The sequence below is a fragment of the Lepidochelys kempii genome, chromosome 25 (assembly GCF_965140265.1).
Source record: "Lepidochelys kempii isolate rLepKem1 chromosome 25, rLepKem1.hap2, whole genome shotgun sequence".
NCBI classification, from domain to species: Eukaryota; Metazoa; Chordata; order Testudines; family Cheloniidae; genus Lepidochelys; species Lepidochelys kempii.
The window spans coordinates 7,785,303-7,801,330 of record NC_133280.1 but is presented as its reverse complement, the minus strand read 5'-3'; the positions used below and the strand labels follow the sequence as shown (position 1 = coordinate 7,801,330).

The following is a 16,028-nucleotide window of genomic DNA, read 5'->3' as shown; positions in this document are numbered from 1 at the left end:
GGGAGCCACATGCAGGCCCCTCCACAGGGCATCTGGGGACAAGGAACCAGCTCTGTGGTCACGTCTTGGCTCATCTCTATTTCCTAGCTGCTCTGAGGCACCAGGTCTTCCACATCCCACCTTTGGAGGCCAGCAGGAATGAAGGCCTCAAGGCCATTTAAAAGTCAATGTCCAGCTCATGCACTAAGTTCTGAGGCTCTGTTTGCTCTGGAGCAAAGAGCTATTCTTTGTATAAAACTCGTTAGCCCCTGGATCCAAGAAGGGCATGCCCAGAAAAGTTCTACACATGGGCGTCTCTCGCCTAGGGACGAGTCCCATGGAGCACATGAAGGATGCACTTTGGAAGTCAGAACTTTCGTTGACCCAAATGGATCCCCCCCCCCCCCGAAAACTAAGGGGACACACTAGATCTTCACCACCAGGGCTATGCCACGGTCCAGACCTGGGGGCGGGGAGTTCATAGGTCCAAATTCAGCTACACTGAAGAGGGTAAGACATTTTTTCAAGTGGGAAAAGCATTTATTATCCTGTTCTCCCATAATTCCAAGCGAGAAGCTGGAGAGATCTTTCCACCGTCTTAGTCTGATCCATTAAGTCACCTGCCCACCCCGTCCAAGCCTGAAGGACTGGAGGAGAAAGGTTTCAGAATGGGAAGATGGGGGGTTGGAAGGGAGACAGCCTGGCGCTCGTCTAGCTCACATCACGGCCTCTATCCAACCTGAAGAGGGACATGTGGTCTTAACACGGGTGGGAGGTGGCAGCAATGACCATGAGACGCACACCATGCTAGAGGAGTGCTCAGCTGCGTCAGCAGGAGAATTCTGCACATGGTTCCCGATATCCCACGTTTGACACCTCCTCGAGCAGAGCCTCGTGGGGGGAACCCACGCAACGGGTTCCGCTTGTGTGTTACTGTGAGCGGGGGCTTTCCACGAATGGACGGCTTCACTCTGCAGCCTGCCACACACACACAGAGCCCGTGGCTCTTCCCTCCCATGCCAACTGCCTTGCAACCTGCATCCACCCTCCGCATCTCCCACAGACACTTCTGCTCCCTCAAACGTATTTACCGCCCAAGGAGAAGGAGGGCAACGCTGCGTCTTTCTCCGTCTTCAGGGCTTTGCTCTTGACAGGGCCAGGCGAGGCGTAGTGCTCGTGGTAAGCGAGGGCCGAGGCGGAGCGGGCAATGCTGGGCACTGGCGAGGGGCTCTTCTCCTGGTGATGCTAAACCAGACACAAGAGGACAAGGTCAGCCGTGCACAGAGAGGTCTTGTGAACGTGCAAGACCGACGCCTCCCCTCCCCAGCTGCCAGATGTGATGGACTCCTGCAGGGGATAGGTTCTTTAGGAGAGGAGGCTGAAAAGGCCAGGGGTGATTAGTCTGGGGAGGGATACAAAGCTGCGTGGCCCATTGAAGCGGGGAGCCCACCACATCCTCTGAACATCATGCCAACCGCTGGCTGCCCCCCAAAAGCAGGGCCTCCTCTGCCCCCCGAACTAGTTGCTCCTTAAAACATTTTAGCTTCCCCTGCCCCGCCCCTCCCGAGTGTGGCATGGGACAAGCTGCTTGAACAGCGGTGACCAATTCCCCCCCATCCACCTATTTGCTCCTCAGCTACTGGGGCATTTGGGTGCTAAGGAGGTAGCTTTACCTCGGCCTGTGGCCACTGGAGCATCAGACTTCCACAGCGAGAAAACGGGAGGCCCATCCAACGGGGAGGGGAGGGGCTCACAGGGAAGATTTTAGTCTGTGTGGGGAGGCAGGTTAGGGAATTGTCCTGGCCCACCAGCATTCTGCTTTCCCTTGCCACTCACCCTTCCCTGCCCCTTGTCCCCCACCACCGAGGAGAGGCCAGCGTGGCTGGATTGGAGCTGGACAGGGGCAGCAGCTGGGCAGAAGGACCTTGGGGTGGACAGGAGCACATGGTGCTGGGGAAGGAAAGGAAGGGGGAGCTGCTGGAGGGGACGGTTGGTGAGGTGGGTGGGGACTGCTGCTCATTCAGGGCCTGGTGAAGGACCTGCCCCTACAAAGCTGGGTCAGGTTCTCGGCATGAGCAGATGGCAGGGGCTTCCTGCTCTAGGGTGACCAGACAGCAAATGTGAAATATCAGGACAGGGGGTGGAGGGCAATAGGAGCCTATATAAGAAAAAGACTCAAAAATTGGGACTGTCCCTATAAAATCGGGACACCCTATACTGCTCCCTCAGGCCAGGGTGTGGGGTGGCAGCACCAGTCAGGAACAAATCCCATCAAACCAACCAAATGTCCTTCTTCGACAGTGCTCCTGGCGCAGCGGATAGAGGGGAAGCTGTAGATGGGGGATCTCTTGGATTTTAGTAAGGCTGTCCCACATGACGCTCTCATAAGCAAACTAGGAATTACTACAAAATGGGTGGTTGAAAGACTGCACTCAAGTCGTAGTGATCAGTGTCAAACTGGGAGGGGTAGGGGGGGTCCCACAGGGGTTAGACCTGGGTCCGGCACCGTTCAATATTTTCATTAAATGACTTGGATCACGGCGTGGAGAGGATGCTTCTTAAATCTGCAGAGGTCACCAAGCTGGGAGGGGTCGCCAGCACTTTGGGAGGCAGGATTAGAATTCAAAACAACCTTGACAAATTGGAGCATTGGTCTGAATTCAACAAGATGAAATTCAATAACGACAAGTACAAAGTACTTTATGTAGGAAGTGCGGGGGGGGTGGGGGGGAATCAAACACACAACTACAAAGTAGGGAATAGCGGCTGGGTGGTCATACCGCTGCAAAGGATCTGGGGGTTACAGTGGATCACAAATTAAATAGGAGTCAAACCATGTGATACAGGTTTGAAGAAGGCCAATATTCTGGGATGTATTAATAGGAGTGTTGTATGCAAGACACGGGAGGTAACTGTCCCACCGTACTTGGCACTGGTGAGGCCTCAGTGGGAGGATGGTGTCCAGTTCTGGGTGCCACACTTTAGGAAAGAGGTGGACAAACTGGAGAGTCCAGAGGAGAGCAACTATAAAAGATTTAGAAAACCCGACCTATGAGAAAAGGTTAAAACCCAGATGTTTAGTCTTGAGAAAAGACGACTGAAGGGGACATAACAGTCTTCAAACATGTTAAGGGCTGTTACAAAGAGGATGTTGAGCCGTTGTTCTCCATGTCCACTAAAGGCAGGACAAGAAGCAGTGGGCTTAAACTGCAGCCAGGGAGATTTAGGCTAGATATTAGGGAAAAACTTTCCAACTCTCAGGGTAGTTAAGCTCTGGACCAGGCTCCCAAGGGAGGTTGTGGAATCCCCATCACTGGAGGTTTTTAAGAACAGGTTGGACAAATCCCTGTCATGGATGGTCTAAGTTTACTTGGTCCTGCCTCAGTGCAGGGGGCTGGATTTGACGATTTCTCAAGGTCCCCTCTTCCAGACCTGCTTTTCCTAGATTCTCCTTGGATCAGTGCAGCAGGTGGCCAGGATTGCTGGGGGCCGAGCGAAACCCAGGATCTTGGCCAGCCTTAGCCAGACCCCAAGACGGTCCTGAAAACTAGGAGACTCTCACAAAATAGGGCCACATGCTTAGCCAAGCGAGTAGGGGATGAACAGGGAGCACAGAAGAGTATCACATGGAGTGGGGGGGGGTTTCAGACCCATGGTGGGCTCCCAGCTGGGGCCTGGTTGGACACCCAGCACCGAGAGCCGATCATCTATGAACAGGCACCACCCTCATAGGAATAGCAAGAATAAGGACCCCATTTGACATGTTGCTCTAATGGGGCTCTCATATCATGACACCACGCTTGAAACTCGGTGTCAGCTTCACGGACAACAGGTCTTGTCAAACAAACAAACTGGAGAATTTGTTCGGCTGGCCCCTCAGAGTGCATCGTAAAGGTCACCGGGTTGAAATGGCGTGTATTTGGCAAGGCGTCCAGCCCGGAAGTCTACACAGCAACGAAACAGCCCTGTGAGCCTGAGTCAGCTGGCACGGGCCAGCTGTGGGTTTTCCCTTGCGGTGTAGACATACCCATAGTCTACGCATCTAGCCCGTACCCCATCCCTGACAATGCAGAGTTGCAAGAACCTCCCTAGTGGACAGCTAGGGAATAATATGCCTGTAAGGATGTTTTCCCCACCCTCTGGCAGTTAGAGGTGGGGTGAGCCTGGAAGCAAGAGGGCTTTCCCCCACCCCCCCCAGGGATGTTTAGTTCTTTGAGCTCCTACGCATTTTCTCAGGATCCAGATCTTCTGCTGAGCAGCCCTCAACAGGCCATTGGAAGATACCCTGCATTCGTATCAGGAGCCTGCTCCTCCCAGCCAGCGTGTGCACCCAAACGCACAGTGCGTGCCCCACGGATTGCGCTGGCCTCAGAGGCGCGCACCCACCAGTGGCCAGTTTTTGCAAAGCCTTCCCCACACGCAGCACTGAAGACATCCGCGAGCTCAGCGCCTGCAGCTAAGCTCCTGCGAGGAGTAGGTAGATCAGCTGCAAAAACCCCTTCGCCTCCCCATGGCAAGGAAGGTGGATCAGATGCAGGAAGACACTGGCTTGGTCGGTCATCTGCCTGCCAGGACAGCTGATGACGGAGCAGTGCATGGTGGGAGCCTGCTTTATCTTTCTCTCCCCCACAGGGCCAGGGAAATAGGCCTTCCCTACGCGGGTCCCAGCCTAAGCCTATTAGAAACAGACCGTCTTGAAAAGCCATTTTAAGTTTTGTTAGCTGCAGCGAGGATGAAGCATTGAGGAGCAGCAGCTGCCAGGCTGACAGACAGATGGGAGCCGAGGCAGGGAACCACACACACACACACTGCTGGGTGCTGTGCGAGATGGGGAGCCAGTCCTCACCCTGAGGAGCTTGTCATCTAAATGAGGCCAAGCTGCCAAATGTATTTCCCCAAAGCTGTCAGAGCAGAACAGCTCTTTAGGATGGTGCTGAAATCAACCACCCCTGCAGAGTGGCTGCATTAGCCCTGGGCTGTGAACTCCTCTCTCATGTCGGGGACTGGGCTGTTCCCCCCACCTGCACAGGGAGGCAGCAGTGGGAGGTAGAGGACAGGGCTGTGTAGGGGACCCCATGCCATTCCATCAGTTGGCTCATTGCCCCCCCCCCCCATGGAGGGCTCAGGGCAGCCCAGCTGCTTGGGGACAAGGAGGTGCCAGAGCTCACCCTTTGCTCAGACTCTCGTGCAGGGATGAAAATCTAACGCCAATGCTACTAACTACAGGGCAGGTCCAGCGGGAGACCATTGGGCCAGTCCACTCCAGGCAAAGCGCCCACCATTAGAGCTGGAGCTGGATTTCTGGTTTGCCTGGGCAGGTGTCCTTGGACCAGTGGGGCTGCTTCCCCCCTGGGCATGGGCGTGTAGCTCTGGTTCACATTGGCACATCAAGAGCAGGGCACCGCCGTGGTGCAACTCACTAACTTGTTTCCAGTAGAGCCTGGTGTTTACTCTGTACCAGGCCTGAATGCAGCCGGAGTACCCCACAGCCCTGACCACAGGGGAGGGTCACATAAGTTGCTCCATGGCCTCCTTGATGCTGGCCTTTCTGCCAGTTGTGGACACTTGCCCCACTAGGAACTGGTCTGTCACCATTAAACTCATTTTCATGCAAACCACAAGTCAGGTGAATGATTTTTGATCATTATTGCCCTGGACAGGATCTGAATCCATGACCTAGAAGTGCAAGGCTCCCCACTGCCAAAATCCCCAGGATACCCGCCACATCCCCCTAGTATCCAATGTGTTTCTCCTCCTGGCACCCAGTGAGGTTTGACGTTTTACAGATGACATGCCCATGGTCATACAGGAGGCCTGTGGCAGAGCGAGGAATTAAACCCAAATGGCAGGCTAGCACCCTAACCATGCCTCTTGAAAGGGCCACAGATGGATCCCTCGCTGCCAGGGATGCCCAGGCCACTTGCAAGCCACCGGTGAGTATGGCACCTGCCATGCTTAGCTCGGTGCTTGGGGCAGCTGGTACTGCACAGAACCAGACCCCCTCAGGCGCCTCTGAGCAGCGAGGCTAATGGCGGGCAGAGGCTCGGTCCTGGTTTGTACAGAGGCAGCAAACTTTAAAAGCCTGCTCTGTGGCACACAAAGAGGAGCCTGTTTCCCCTCCTGGCCGTGCTGCTATAGAGCATGTCGGGGCTAGGGATTCCCCAAGCGAACGCAGGCCCCGTGCAGTGACAAGCATCGCAGTCAGCGCCAGCTAGAGATGGAAGGAGATAAGGACCTTGCCCCAACAAATTTGCCACGTGGCTTCTCAACCCAGCTGCACTGTATGGGAGTTGTCAGCAGTGGGGATTGAACCTGCGACTTCTGGTTCGGAAAGCAGGCAGCCCACTGCCTGAGCTAACAACTCCCCCAGCTGCTGGCAAAGGGCCGTAGCAGGTTCATTGGCCTTCGTGGGCCAGCCATCGCCCAAGCACCACTCTGACCTCCTGTCTTAGTCAGCCATATTCCCCTCATGGATTTTTCATGGAAAAGTAAAAGCGACAGGGGAAGAACCCGGGTAGAAGAACGTCCTCGCCATGCCCAGCAACTTCCCATTTGCAGGTATAGTGCAGGAAAATACTTCCAGGTTATGGCTGGGTGACATCTCACCTTTTGTTCACCACAAGCATTTAAGCATGATCTTAAGCCCTGGCAGAATTGGGGCTGAAAATTGTACTGATCCGAGGCTGGCTGCTTAACTTTGGGGTTTGTATTTAAAACAAAAAACAAAACCAAAAAAAACAAACCACCAAACAAAACCCCCAAAATTATCTAGCTCTTTTCATCAAGAGAGCTCAAAGTGCTTTACAGAAATCACTATCCTTCTTTTGCAGGTGGGGAAACTGAGGCATGGGAAGGCAAAGGCCAGACCACCAGACAAACCAGTGGCACAGCCAGAAACTGCACTGGGATCTCCCAAGTCCAAGTCCAGTGGCCGATCTACTAGGCCACCTTGCCTTCCTCTTAGGCTGGATGTCAGTTTTAGGAAGTTAGGGGGCTCAGCTTGTTCGCTTGCTGGTTTGGGGGCCTCTTTGCAGCCATCAGCAATAGTGTTATGCTACCTGCCCAGTCTGTGCCTTTAAAGCCAGAAACTCCCTGGCCTTGTCTAGAGGATTTTGCTGCCGCTACACTGTGGGATTGATTATGGGGTGAATCATCTCAGCCCTCACAGGGTCAGCACAATGAGGCGAATGCTGCTGCTCTTTTACTTCTCCTCCTTAGAGGCCAGGAGGGGAAGGTTCGGGGGCAGTTGGGAGGACAGAGCCAGGGGTGCAGTAGCGGGGACGCGTGCAGTTGGTAGATGGATATTTGGGACCCATCAGGTGCAAAGGCTTCAGGGCCCAGCAGCTCAGGTGCCTACACCACTTGCCTGAGAAGTGGTACCTAGGACAAAGGTGAGTGATCACGGCGCTCCAGTTACCCTGACACGTTCCAAGTGTTTCCTTAAATCCCAAAGAGGGGAACAGACCGGGCATATGGGGAGACGTAAGGCACCTCACAGGGCTATGCCTCTATCAAGGGTGCCTTAGAGCGGTCCCTGGACCAAGCCACAGACCCCGAGCGGAACCAAGCAGCCTACAACAACCACACACAAGCAAAGGGGGAATCTTTCAGTGGGGCGACTGGGACTTAGCTCAGAGGTGATGCTTCTGCCATCTTCTCACCCCCCCCCCACCCCCAGGGATCGGAACTCCTCCCCCTCCCCCCCAAACCAATACAGGGGCTGGAAATTCTATGCTCTCTACCCTTAGGCTGGGGTTTTCCCCAGGTGGCAAAAGAATTTTTGCCCAAACCCCCAGCAGGGGTCTAAGGCCCCAGGGGGTGTTTGCTTTGTAAGCTGTGAACTTTTCAGCACATCTCCTCCTTTGGAAAAATAGAGTAAAGAGACACACAAAGTACCATGAGCCATAGCGTCAGCTTGCGGGTCTGTGCATTTGCGATCGTCAGTTTCTGTTGAAACCCCCCACCCCCTCCGCCACGTACAATCTCTGCAGGGGTAATTTTTTAAAACAACAAAAGCGAGAGATACCAGGTCAAAAAAAATCCCTACGTGCAAATGTTCAAATGACCCCCCGGAGGTAGAAAAAACAAAAATGCTGCATAGCAGACAAGTCTGAGGGAAAGTCAATCATTCCGTCCACACTGGGCCATCCCCAAGGTTGGTTTGGCTCAGTCCCACGGACACACAAGAAACAAAGACCGACAATCACCTCCAGCTAAAAGTAATCTCAAAGTGCGTAGAGAATTCCACAGAGATCACGGAGTCATCTGACTGCCAGAGCGAAGTCTGCACGTACAACTTTAGCTCTGCCCCCACTTGCGTATGTGCCTTAGGGTAAAGGGTTAAGTTTTCCAAGAGCACTTAAGAGACTTATGACCTAAATCCCATTGAAAGTCAACTATGCTGGGCACTGGACAGACCACATAAGTGACAGTCCTTGCCCCCAAAGAGTTTACAATTTAAGAGAGAAGACAGCAGGTAAATGGAACAAACAAGGAGCAGGAGGGGGGAGAGAGGGGATAGGACAACATATAGGATGTTTCAAGGACTGTGTCAATATCTAGTCTTGGGGTACTGTGAACCAGACACACTGAAAGTAATTGGTGTTCTAGATTTATCCCCTGTAGGCTAGTAAGATGTAAGCTGCAGAATATTAAATTTGGGAACGGCTCGTGACCGATTCAAGCCTGTATCATGATGCACATACACAAAGGGACAGAGTTAAGGTTCTACGTCAAGGTTAGCACAATATTAAGGTGGAGTGGCTAAACTGGGATGTTAAAAAGCACCCGTTTGACTTCAAAGCACAAGTCCGACTGCACGTCAATAGGATTTGTGCTCCCCTTCCCCATGCAAGTTGCACATGCAATGAGACAAGGGCTCCTCATTTGCTGAGCCCCTGTTCCAAAGCTTGCTTTAGCAAATGGGCATCGTTCCATCAACATCCTGGGGCTTAGATCAGGCCTGAAGCACGCCCGTCACACCAGTGAAAAAACTGGAGCTGACTGGGACCCAGAATTCCTGTTCTGTGGGAAATTCAGATGTTTAGAAAAAAAAATTCTTCCAATTGGGAACGAAGAACAAAGTTTCAGAATTTCCTACAAAACAAAAAGTAAAATAAAAATAATAATAATAATAAAAAGATTCAGGACCATCAAAATATTTCATTTCGATAGCATCAAAGTGTTTCTTTAGTATGGTTTGATTCATTCTGACTTGTATTAAAAAACTCAATCTACTAAATCTACCTAATCTTAAACATTGTGTAATATAAAAGCCTGAAGAAGCAAACTGACGCAACTTTGTCAAAATGAAAAGTTTTGCCTTCCCCCCCCCCGCATCCAAAAAATTACATGGACGTTAAGAAGCTCCCACAAAACCTTCTGGATTTCAAAGGAAACCTGTTCTGTTAAAAGATTTTCCACCAGCTCTAGTGTAAACCTCCAGGTGCCGAGCACAAACCGTACAGCCACATAACTCAGCACGTTGTGAGTTCAATCCCTGAGGGGGTCATTTAGGGATCTGGGGCAAAAACTGGGGGTTGGTCCTGCTTTGATCAGGGGGTTGGACTAGATGACCTCCTGAGGTCCCATCCAGCTGCAACCCCAAGCACCGGTGGACAGCCCCAGGAGGAGCTGGAGATGAGGGGACAGGAGCGAGTGCCATAGAGCAGTAGTTCTCAACCAGGGGTCTGGGGCCCTAGGAAGTCTCGAGCAGATTTCAGGGGGGCCTCCAAGCAGGGCCAGCATTAGACTCACTGGGGCCCAGGGCAGAAAACCAAAGCCCCGCCGCATGGGGCTGAAGCCCAGATCCCTGCCACCCGAGGCTGAAGCCGAAGCCTGAGCAATGTAGCTTCGTGGAGGCCCCTGTGGCAAGACCCCGGGCAATTGCCCTGCTTGCTACCCCCTAACGCCGACCCTGGTCTTTATATGCAGAAAGCCAGCTATCGTGGCACAGGGGGGCCGTGGAGTTTTTATAGCGCATGGTGGTGGGGGCAGGCTCAGAAAGGAAAAGGTTGAAGCCCCCTGCCCTAGAGGATCTTAGATCTCCTCTCTGATCTGGAGCTGGAGGCCTGTTTGCAGGGGAGGGGCCAGCGAGCCTCCACTCTTCTTCTCTCTGAAAGCCAGGGGTATTTCTGAATGGCTCTCCATGAGCTTTATGGCCTCTGCCCTGTCCATGGCACGCTGGGAGTGGAGAGAACTCAGTGAACCACCGAACAATCCCTGCAGATTTGGAGTAAGAGGATGGAGAAAACCCTGCTGATTTGGGGTGGGGCGCGGGGAAGGTAACAGGACAGATTTTCCCCAGACTCCCCTGCTGATTTATAGCACCCCAGGTCAGGCTTCTCCATTGGGAGCAGCACCACTCGTTGCTATGGCAACACCTATTCAGCCTCCTTTCTTCAGGGGTTCGATCTACCGCAGGGAACGAGCATCTTCGAAGCCCCACAGGAAGCAGCGAGCGTGCGCCTGCGTAGCGGGAAGGGGCCGGGGGGGAGAATCCAGTTTTGGGCGCAGAATGTTCCGAGTTAAGAAAGGGAAGCGGCGGTCGGGTGTTTGAAATAGGGAGGTTTTTTTTCAGATCCTCGTTCCTCACTTTGGACACTGCATCAGCTCCTCCCCAAACGGCCACCGTGTTTTGAGAGCCAGAGAAAGGCGAGAGAGAATTTTAGGCCTGATCTCCCCTGGGGGTTAGCCCCCATTTCAGTATCTGGTACAGAACAGCAACCCTCCCCTTCCCCCAACTCCAATTCTCCAGGTCCCCGCTCCTTGTTGCGCCCACTCACCCTCAGTGCAAAGCAGGGGCAGCATGTTACCAGATCAGAATGGGAGTGTTCTCGGCCGCCTCCAGATCAGACCATGCCCTGGTGGGACGGCACATGGTGCAGGGCCATGGGAATCAGGGCCATGGGAATCAGGGCCATAACTCCTCAGTGTATTTCTGTCCTCCAAACCTTAACTCTTACAGTATGTCTGCAGCACAATCAGAGGCAGACGCACCCGAGCTCGCACGGTTAAAAACAGCAATGTAGATGTGGTGGCATGGGCTGTACCAGCACGCTGGGAGCCCGGGGAAACGCTCGCGTTTCTAGCCAGCCCGCACGGAAGCCCGGGCCACTGCATCATCACTGCTCTGTTTAGCGGCATGAGTGCTGGTTGAGCCAGCTCAGGTCGGTCTATCCACGCTGCAATCACGCCTCAGACTGCCGTGTAGACACACCGTTCGAGTCAGGATTCCAGCCCCGATTGCTAATTCAGAAGTCACTTTTTGCAAGTATTCCGCTTGGTTGTGCAAAAATTCACCATTCCCCACCCCCAGCCGGAGAGACTTTCCACTAGTGAGCTCTCTCACTAGAACAGCTGCAGGAAGCAAACGCAGCCAGAACACGGTCCTTTACAAAATTCGAACAAACGGTCGTGGGGGAGGTTCGTGGGGGAGGTGTTCACAGCAACTACGCAGCCCTAACGAGGGGAGAAGTCACCATTGCCCCGTCTGTTAACTGCCCTGGCTTGGCTCCCCAGTGCAAACACGAGGGCTCCTTCAGACCAGCTAACAGAAGACATTCACGAATCCACAGCAGTGGGCTACATGGAACAAATAATCCTATTTGAGGATCTACACCATGCTCTGCAGCCAGAGGTTTAATACAATTTCTGAAACACATATTGTCACACACAGAGATGAGAGACAAAGGGTTTGGAGCCAGGGAATCCTGATCACTCACTACAAATGTAATAAAAGAGAAGGGGCCTAGAGATACAGGAAATAAATGCTATGACAGCAGAGCGGCTTTTTCACTGATCGTTCTGCTGAGCTTTCAACCCACAGCTCTGGCTGCTGCTCGCTCAGTGTTTCCTGCTCAATCTGGAAAGCATAAATTTGTCTCAGGTAAGCCTTTTCCTTTCTTATGTATACAAGCAGACCAGGGATCACAGGGTTAATTACGTACACGTTAAATAAAAATAACTATGTTAAAAGATCACTACAACTGAGCTCAAATTGCATGAAAGTGAGATAATTCAGATTTCTCTTCCAAAGTCTCCTTGACTCATCCCCCCCCCCCACACGTGTGTTTTATATTATCGCATGGGGCTGACCCTGAACTTCAACGCCATAATCTACAGTTTATAATGGATCCAGATGACGACACTTGTTTTTCCTTATTTCAGCCTTAAACATAGATTTCTTCCTTTCTTTTCTTTTTAAATGACAAGGGGAAAAGACAAGAACTTTGAATTCGTGATTAAATACATTCTCGGTGGAGATCACTCTTATTTATGAAGCATCTGACCCATGCTAGTCAGAGGAACACACAGAGTTGCTTTGAATCCTCCCTGCACCAAGCCGTGATCATACCTCGGTGTTAATTTCAAGATCTAGTCACTGGAATAAATGCGGCTGTGATGGTGGATTACAGCATTTCCCCTGCTCTTAATTATTTTCAGAGGGGGCTGCATGTCAGGGTCCTACATTTATGATGCTTTCACCATTTCTATGCCAGCTTTTAATGACCCCAAGTCAAGTGACTTGCCCTAAGCAATCTTTTTAATAGTCCTTCTGAAAATGCTTCTTTCAAATCCTTCCTCATAGCTCATTTAGGCCATGTCCATGCTCTAGTGGAGCAGCTTACGGCACCATGGCATAGACGCTTCCTACATGGATGGAAGGGGTTTTTCTATCAATGTTGTTAACCCACCTCTCCGAGAGGCAGTAGCTAGACTGGCAGAAGAATTCTTCCACTGACCAAGTCGTGTCTACACCAGGCTTAGGTCCACCTACCTGGAGTGCAAAAATTTTTAAGTGTAGATCAGGCCTTAATTTGGAACCTTTCATCACTAATCTCTGCCTATTCACACACCTGGTCATGTAAGTCAAATAATCAGGCATTAGGAAACAGAATAGATGATATGATCTATCATCATCGGTAAAACCACCTTCTCCCAAGAAAAAACAACGAGGAGTCTTTCTGGCACCTTAGAGACTTACAAATTTATTTGGGCATAAATAATTTATTAAATAAAATATTATAAAGTATAAATAGATATCTATGCCCAAATAAATTTCTTAGTTTCTAAGGTGCCACAAGGACTCCTCGTTGTTTTTGCCGATACAGACTAACACGGCTACCTCTGAAACCTTCTCCCAAGAGCCTCTCTCGCTCTCCTTCCCCCTCCACCCCGCATCTGACAGTGATCGGTTACCACAGCCCCATGTGCTATCCTGCAAATTAAGCTGCAGAGGAAGCCTCCTTCCACGCAGGGCCCATCTGAAGTTATTTCAGCTTGCAGGATCTTCCTATGCATCCATACTTCACCATACACACACCGGGCATTACAGCAATAGGGGGTGAGGGGGAGAATTGCCCCCCCCAAAACAAAGGCTTGAACCCCAGTTTTCCCAACAAACAGCCACCACCAGCCCAAACCGGTGCAACAGCCCACCCATTGTCACCGCGTGCAAGCAGTTCAGGCCGCCCTGAGCCCTCTGAATAACTGTAGCATCCCAGGGCATCTGCCAGCGACTCTAAGACGACAATAACAAAGCCAGTGCAAGCAGCTCTCGGACAAGGAGCCAGCTAACATGTGCAGTCAATCGGGATTGGGGGTGGGGGAGAGAAACTGAGGTTTCCCAGGGGTGTCCTTTGCAAACAAAGACAATTTATAAAAAGGAGAAAGAAAAATCAATATGAAATAAACAAACAGCTTCCTGGGAAGAAAAAACGGGGCCACTCCAGGTCCGTGTGACAGATGGGCGGGAGGGTACAATGGGCAGGGCACAGTACAACGTGAATTCCCATTAGCAACCCTATACCAGGTTGGCTCATGATCATCCTTGGGGCAGGGGGGGAAGAATGGCTGTAATGACTGGGCCCCTGCCCAATGGTGCCACTCCTCTCCACCCCCCAGGAGCCATCTGCCTGGCTCAGCCAGTTTCAGTTTTCCTTTCCCCTCGGAGTACAGAAGCTGCTAGCCAGCGGGCTAGTTTAGAGGGTCCTGTATCCAAATCCAGGAGCCCCCAGAACCAGGCCTGTCATAACCAAAGGACATAAGGCCACCGAGGGCGCCCCCTCCCCCGCAGGCCCGCACCCCTCCTCCCCCACCAGGGCTTGAATCCCCCCGCCCCCAACTCCACCCTAGCAGATGGGGTGACATTTTCTCCCTTTGCAAAACACAAATGCGGTGGATTATTTTAGGGGAGGGTGGGGGGGAATATGTAACGCTACCCCCCCCCCCTTTTTTTAGCATGACCTGCTTCTCTCTTTGTGGGGGTGAGGAGGGGGCGACCTCCCCCCCCCCCCCGCCCCAACCAGCTCCTCCTCACTTACTTTCAGCCCCTTCTGGTTTATTTCACAGGCAGAGAGCCCAGCTGCCTCGGGTCAGTTTCAGGCTCCCTCTGCTGTACCGGGCTCGTTTATTTCGTGTCTCGCCGGGCCAGGATCAGGGAGGTGAGAAGGGGGGGGAAGGGGCTTGCCCCCCAACACAGACAGACAGACAGATAGACAGACACGAAAGGCTGCTCCTGGATTAGCAGAGGTCACCTACCATTTCTCTGGCAGGTCCTGCAGGGGCGGGGCTTTTGTTCTGGCTTTAGATCCCAAATTCTCCCGGAGCAGCAGCGAGAGACATCACAAGGCAAAGATGTTACATTGTAGCCATTTTATGTTAAGCAGCTGTCGCGAGACCGAGGGTGATTGGGGGGGGGGAGAAGGGGGAGGGATTTGTTAGAGGAGGGAAGTGAGGGATTAGATTCCTTTAGCAAAGGGGGGGGGATCTCCTGGAGTTGACAAGACTCCAACACAAACCCAAGAGGCGGTGACTCCAGCGCCCTACCCCCTTGGTCCCCCCTCCTCCCTCTCTCCTATCACATGGTTGTGTCTCTCATGTGCTTCTCTCCTGCTTTTTGTTTGCTTCCTTTTTTCCCCCTTCGTTTTTTGTTTAAAGGCCAGAGGTGATGGTGCTCATAGAAGGGGGCAGATCCCCGTCTTCCCCCTTTCCAGCCCCAAAGCTCCGCCCAGGCCATGGGGCACCCGGGCTTTGTTTAGGGCAATGCACGGAGTGGCCGATGTGCACCGAGCCATCGCATCCAGGTGCAGAAAATGGCGGCAGCATCCTGACCTTTCGGGTGTTTGTCGCGGGCGTGGGGTTTGCGGCTCGCTGGCAGGTGTTGCTCTGTGCAAGGCCAGGCGTGTGAGACGCCCCCACGTCTGTTCGTAACTGAGCCCATCTCACAACAGCCCTGAGCCAGCAACAAGGTCCGTGCAGATGGACCCTCTACTCTACCACTTCAGGGCCTAGCGGCAAGATTTTCCAAAGAGTTTATAGGATTTAGGCACCCCACTCCTGTCAACCTTCAGTGGGAATTGGACACCTCATTGCTTGAGGCACTTTTGAAAATCCCACCTTATGATTACATTTTAGGTTCTTTAAGAACTTGCTAGGCTTGACTAGGTTGAATTGGCATGGCTATTTGTACTGCAGAAGTCCCTCCGAGCCCCAATCCTGTTCAGGGCCCCATTGTGCTAGATACTGGACAAAAACAGAACCACGAGACAGCCTCTGCCCCAAAGGGCTTTCACAGATCCTGGGTGACAGAAAAGGAGAATATTAGGTTCTCACACTTGCCAAAGCCAAAGATGTCTTTTCTCATTATTAAAAGGACCAGCAGCCCCTCCCTCCATATCCCCAAACACTGCGACTGAGCATAATGCTGTGTAAATGCTGTAATTGTACAGTAAAATCCTGGTACCTTGGGGCCTTAGAAAATGTTCACATGGGACCGCAAACCAGTCTGTGGCCCGCTGACCTGGGTCATCCACTAGATAGTGAGGGATTTCCTCTAATTATCTACTGCTTTGTCCAGTCTAGTTTTCAATAACTCTTAGTAATGGGTCTCGCAGGAATGAGATGAATGGCTGAGACTGATGTTTATGTGTTTATTAGATACAGAAGAAACCTCTGTCCTAGGTTACCTTTGTGCTATTCTTAGTGGGAGCTGTACAAACCTTTCTGAAGGGAGACTAGGCCCCATGTTTAGTAGCTCTGCTCCTTTA

At 52.2% G+C, this 16,028-nt stretch overlaps 1 protein-coding gene across 5 annotated transcripts in view; it reads right to left on the bottom strand.

Moving 5' to 3' along the window:
• The window catches only part of ZNF414 (zinc finger protein 414), a 30,870-nt gene extending 16,203 nt beyond the window's left edge, over positions 1-14,667 (bottom strand). For all 5 annotated transcript variants that reach the window (XM_073324278.1, XM_073324280.1, XM_073324279.1 and 2 more), the window contains exons 1-2: positions 14,521-14,667; positions 1,071-1,224 (exon numbers count right to left, since the gene is read on the bottom strand). In XM_073324278.1, coding sequence (XP_073180379.1) covers positions 1,071-1,224; positions 14,521-14,523 — 157 coding nt within the window. In that variant the 5' untranslated portion in view covers positions 14,524-14,667. The remainder of the gene's footprint in view (positions 1-1,070; positions 1,225-14,520) is intronic.
• Positions 14,668-16,028: the final 1,361 nt, after the last annotated feature.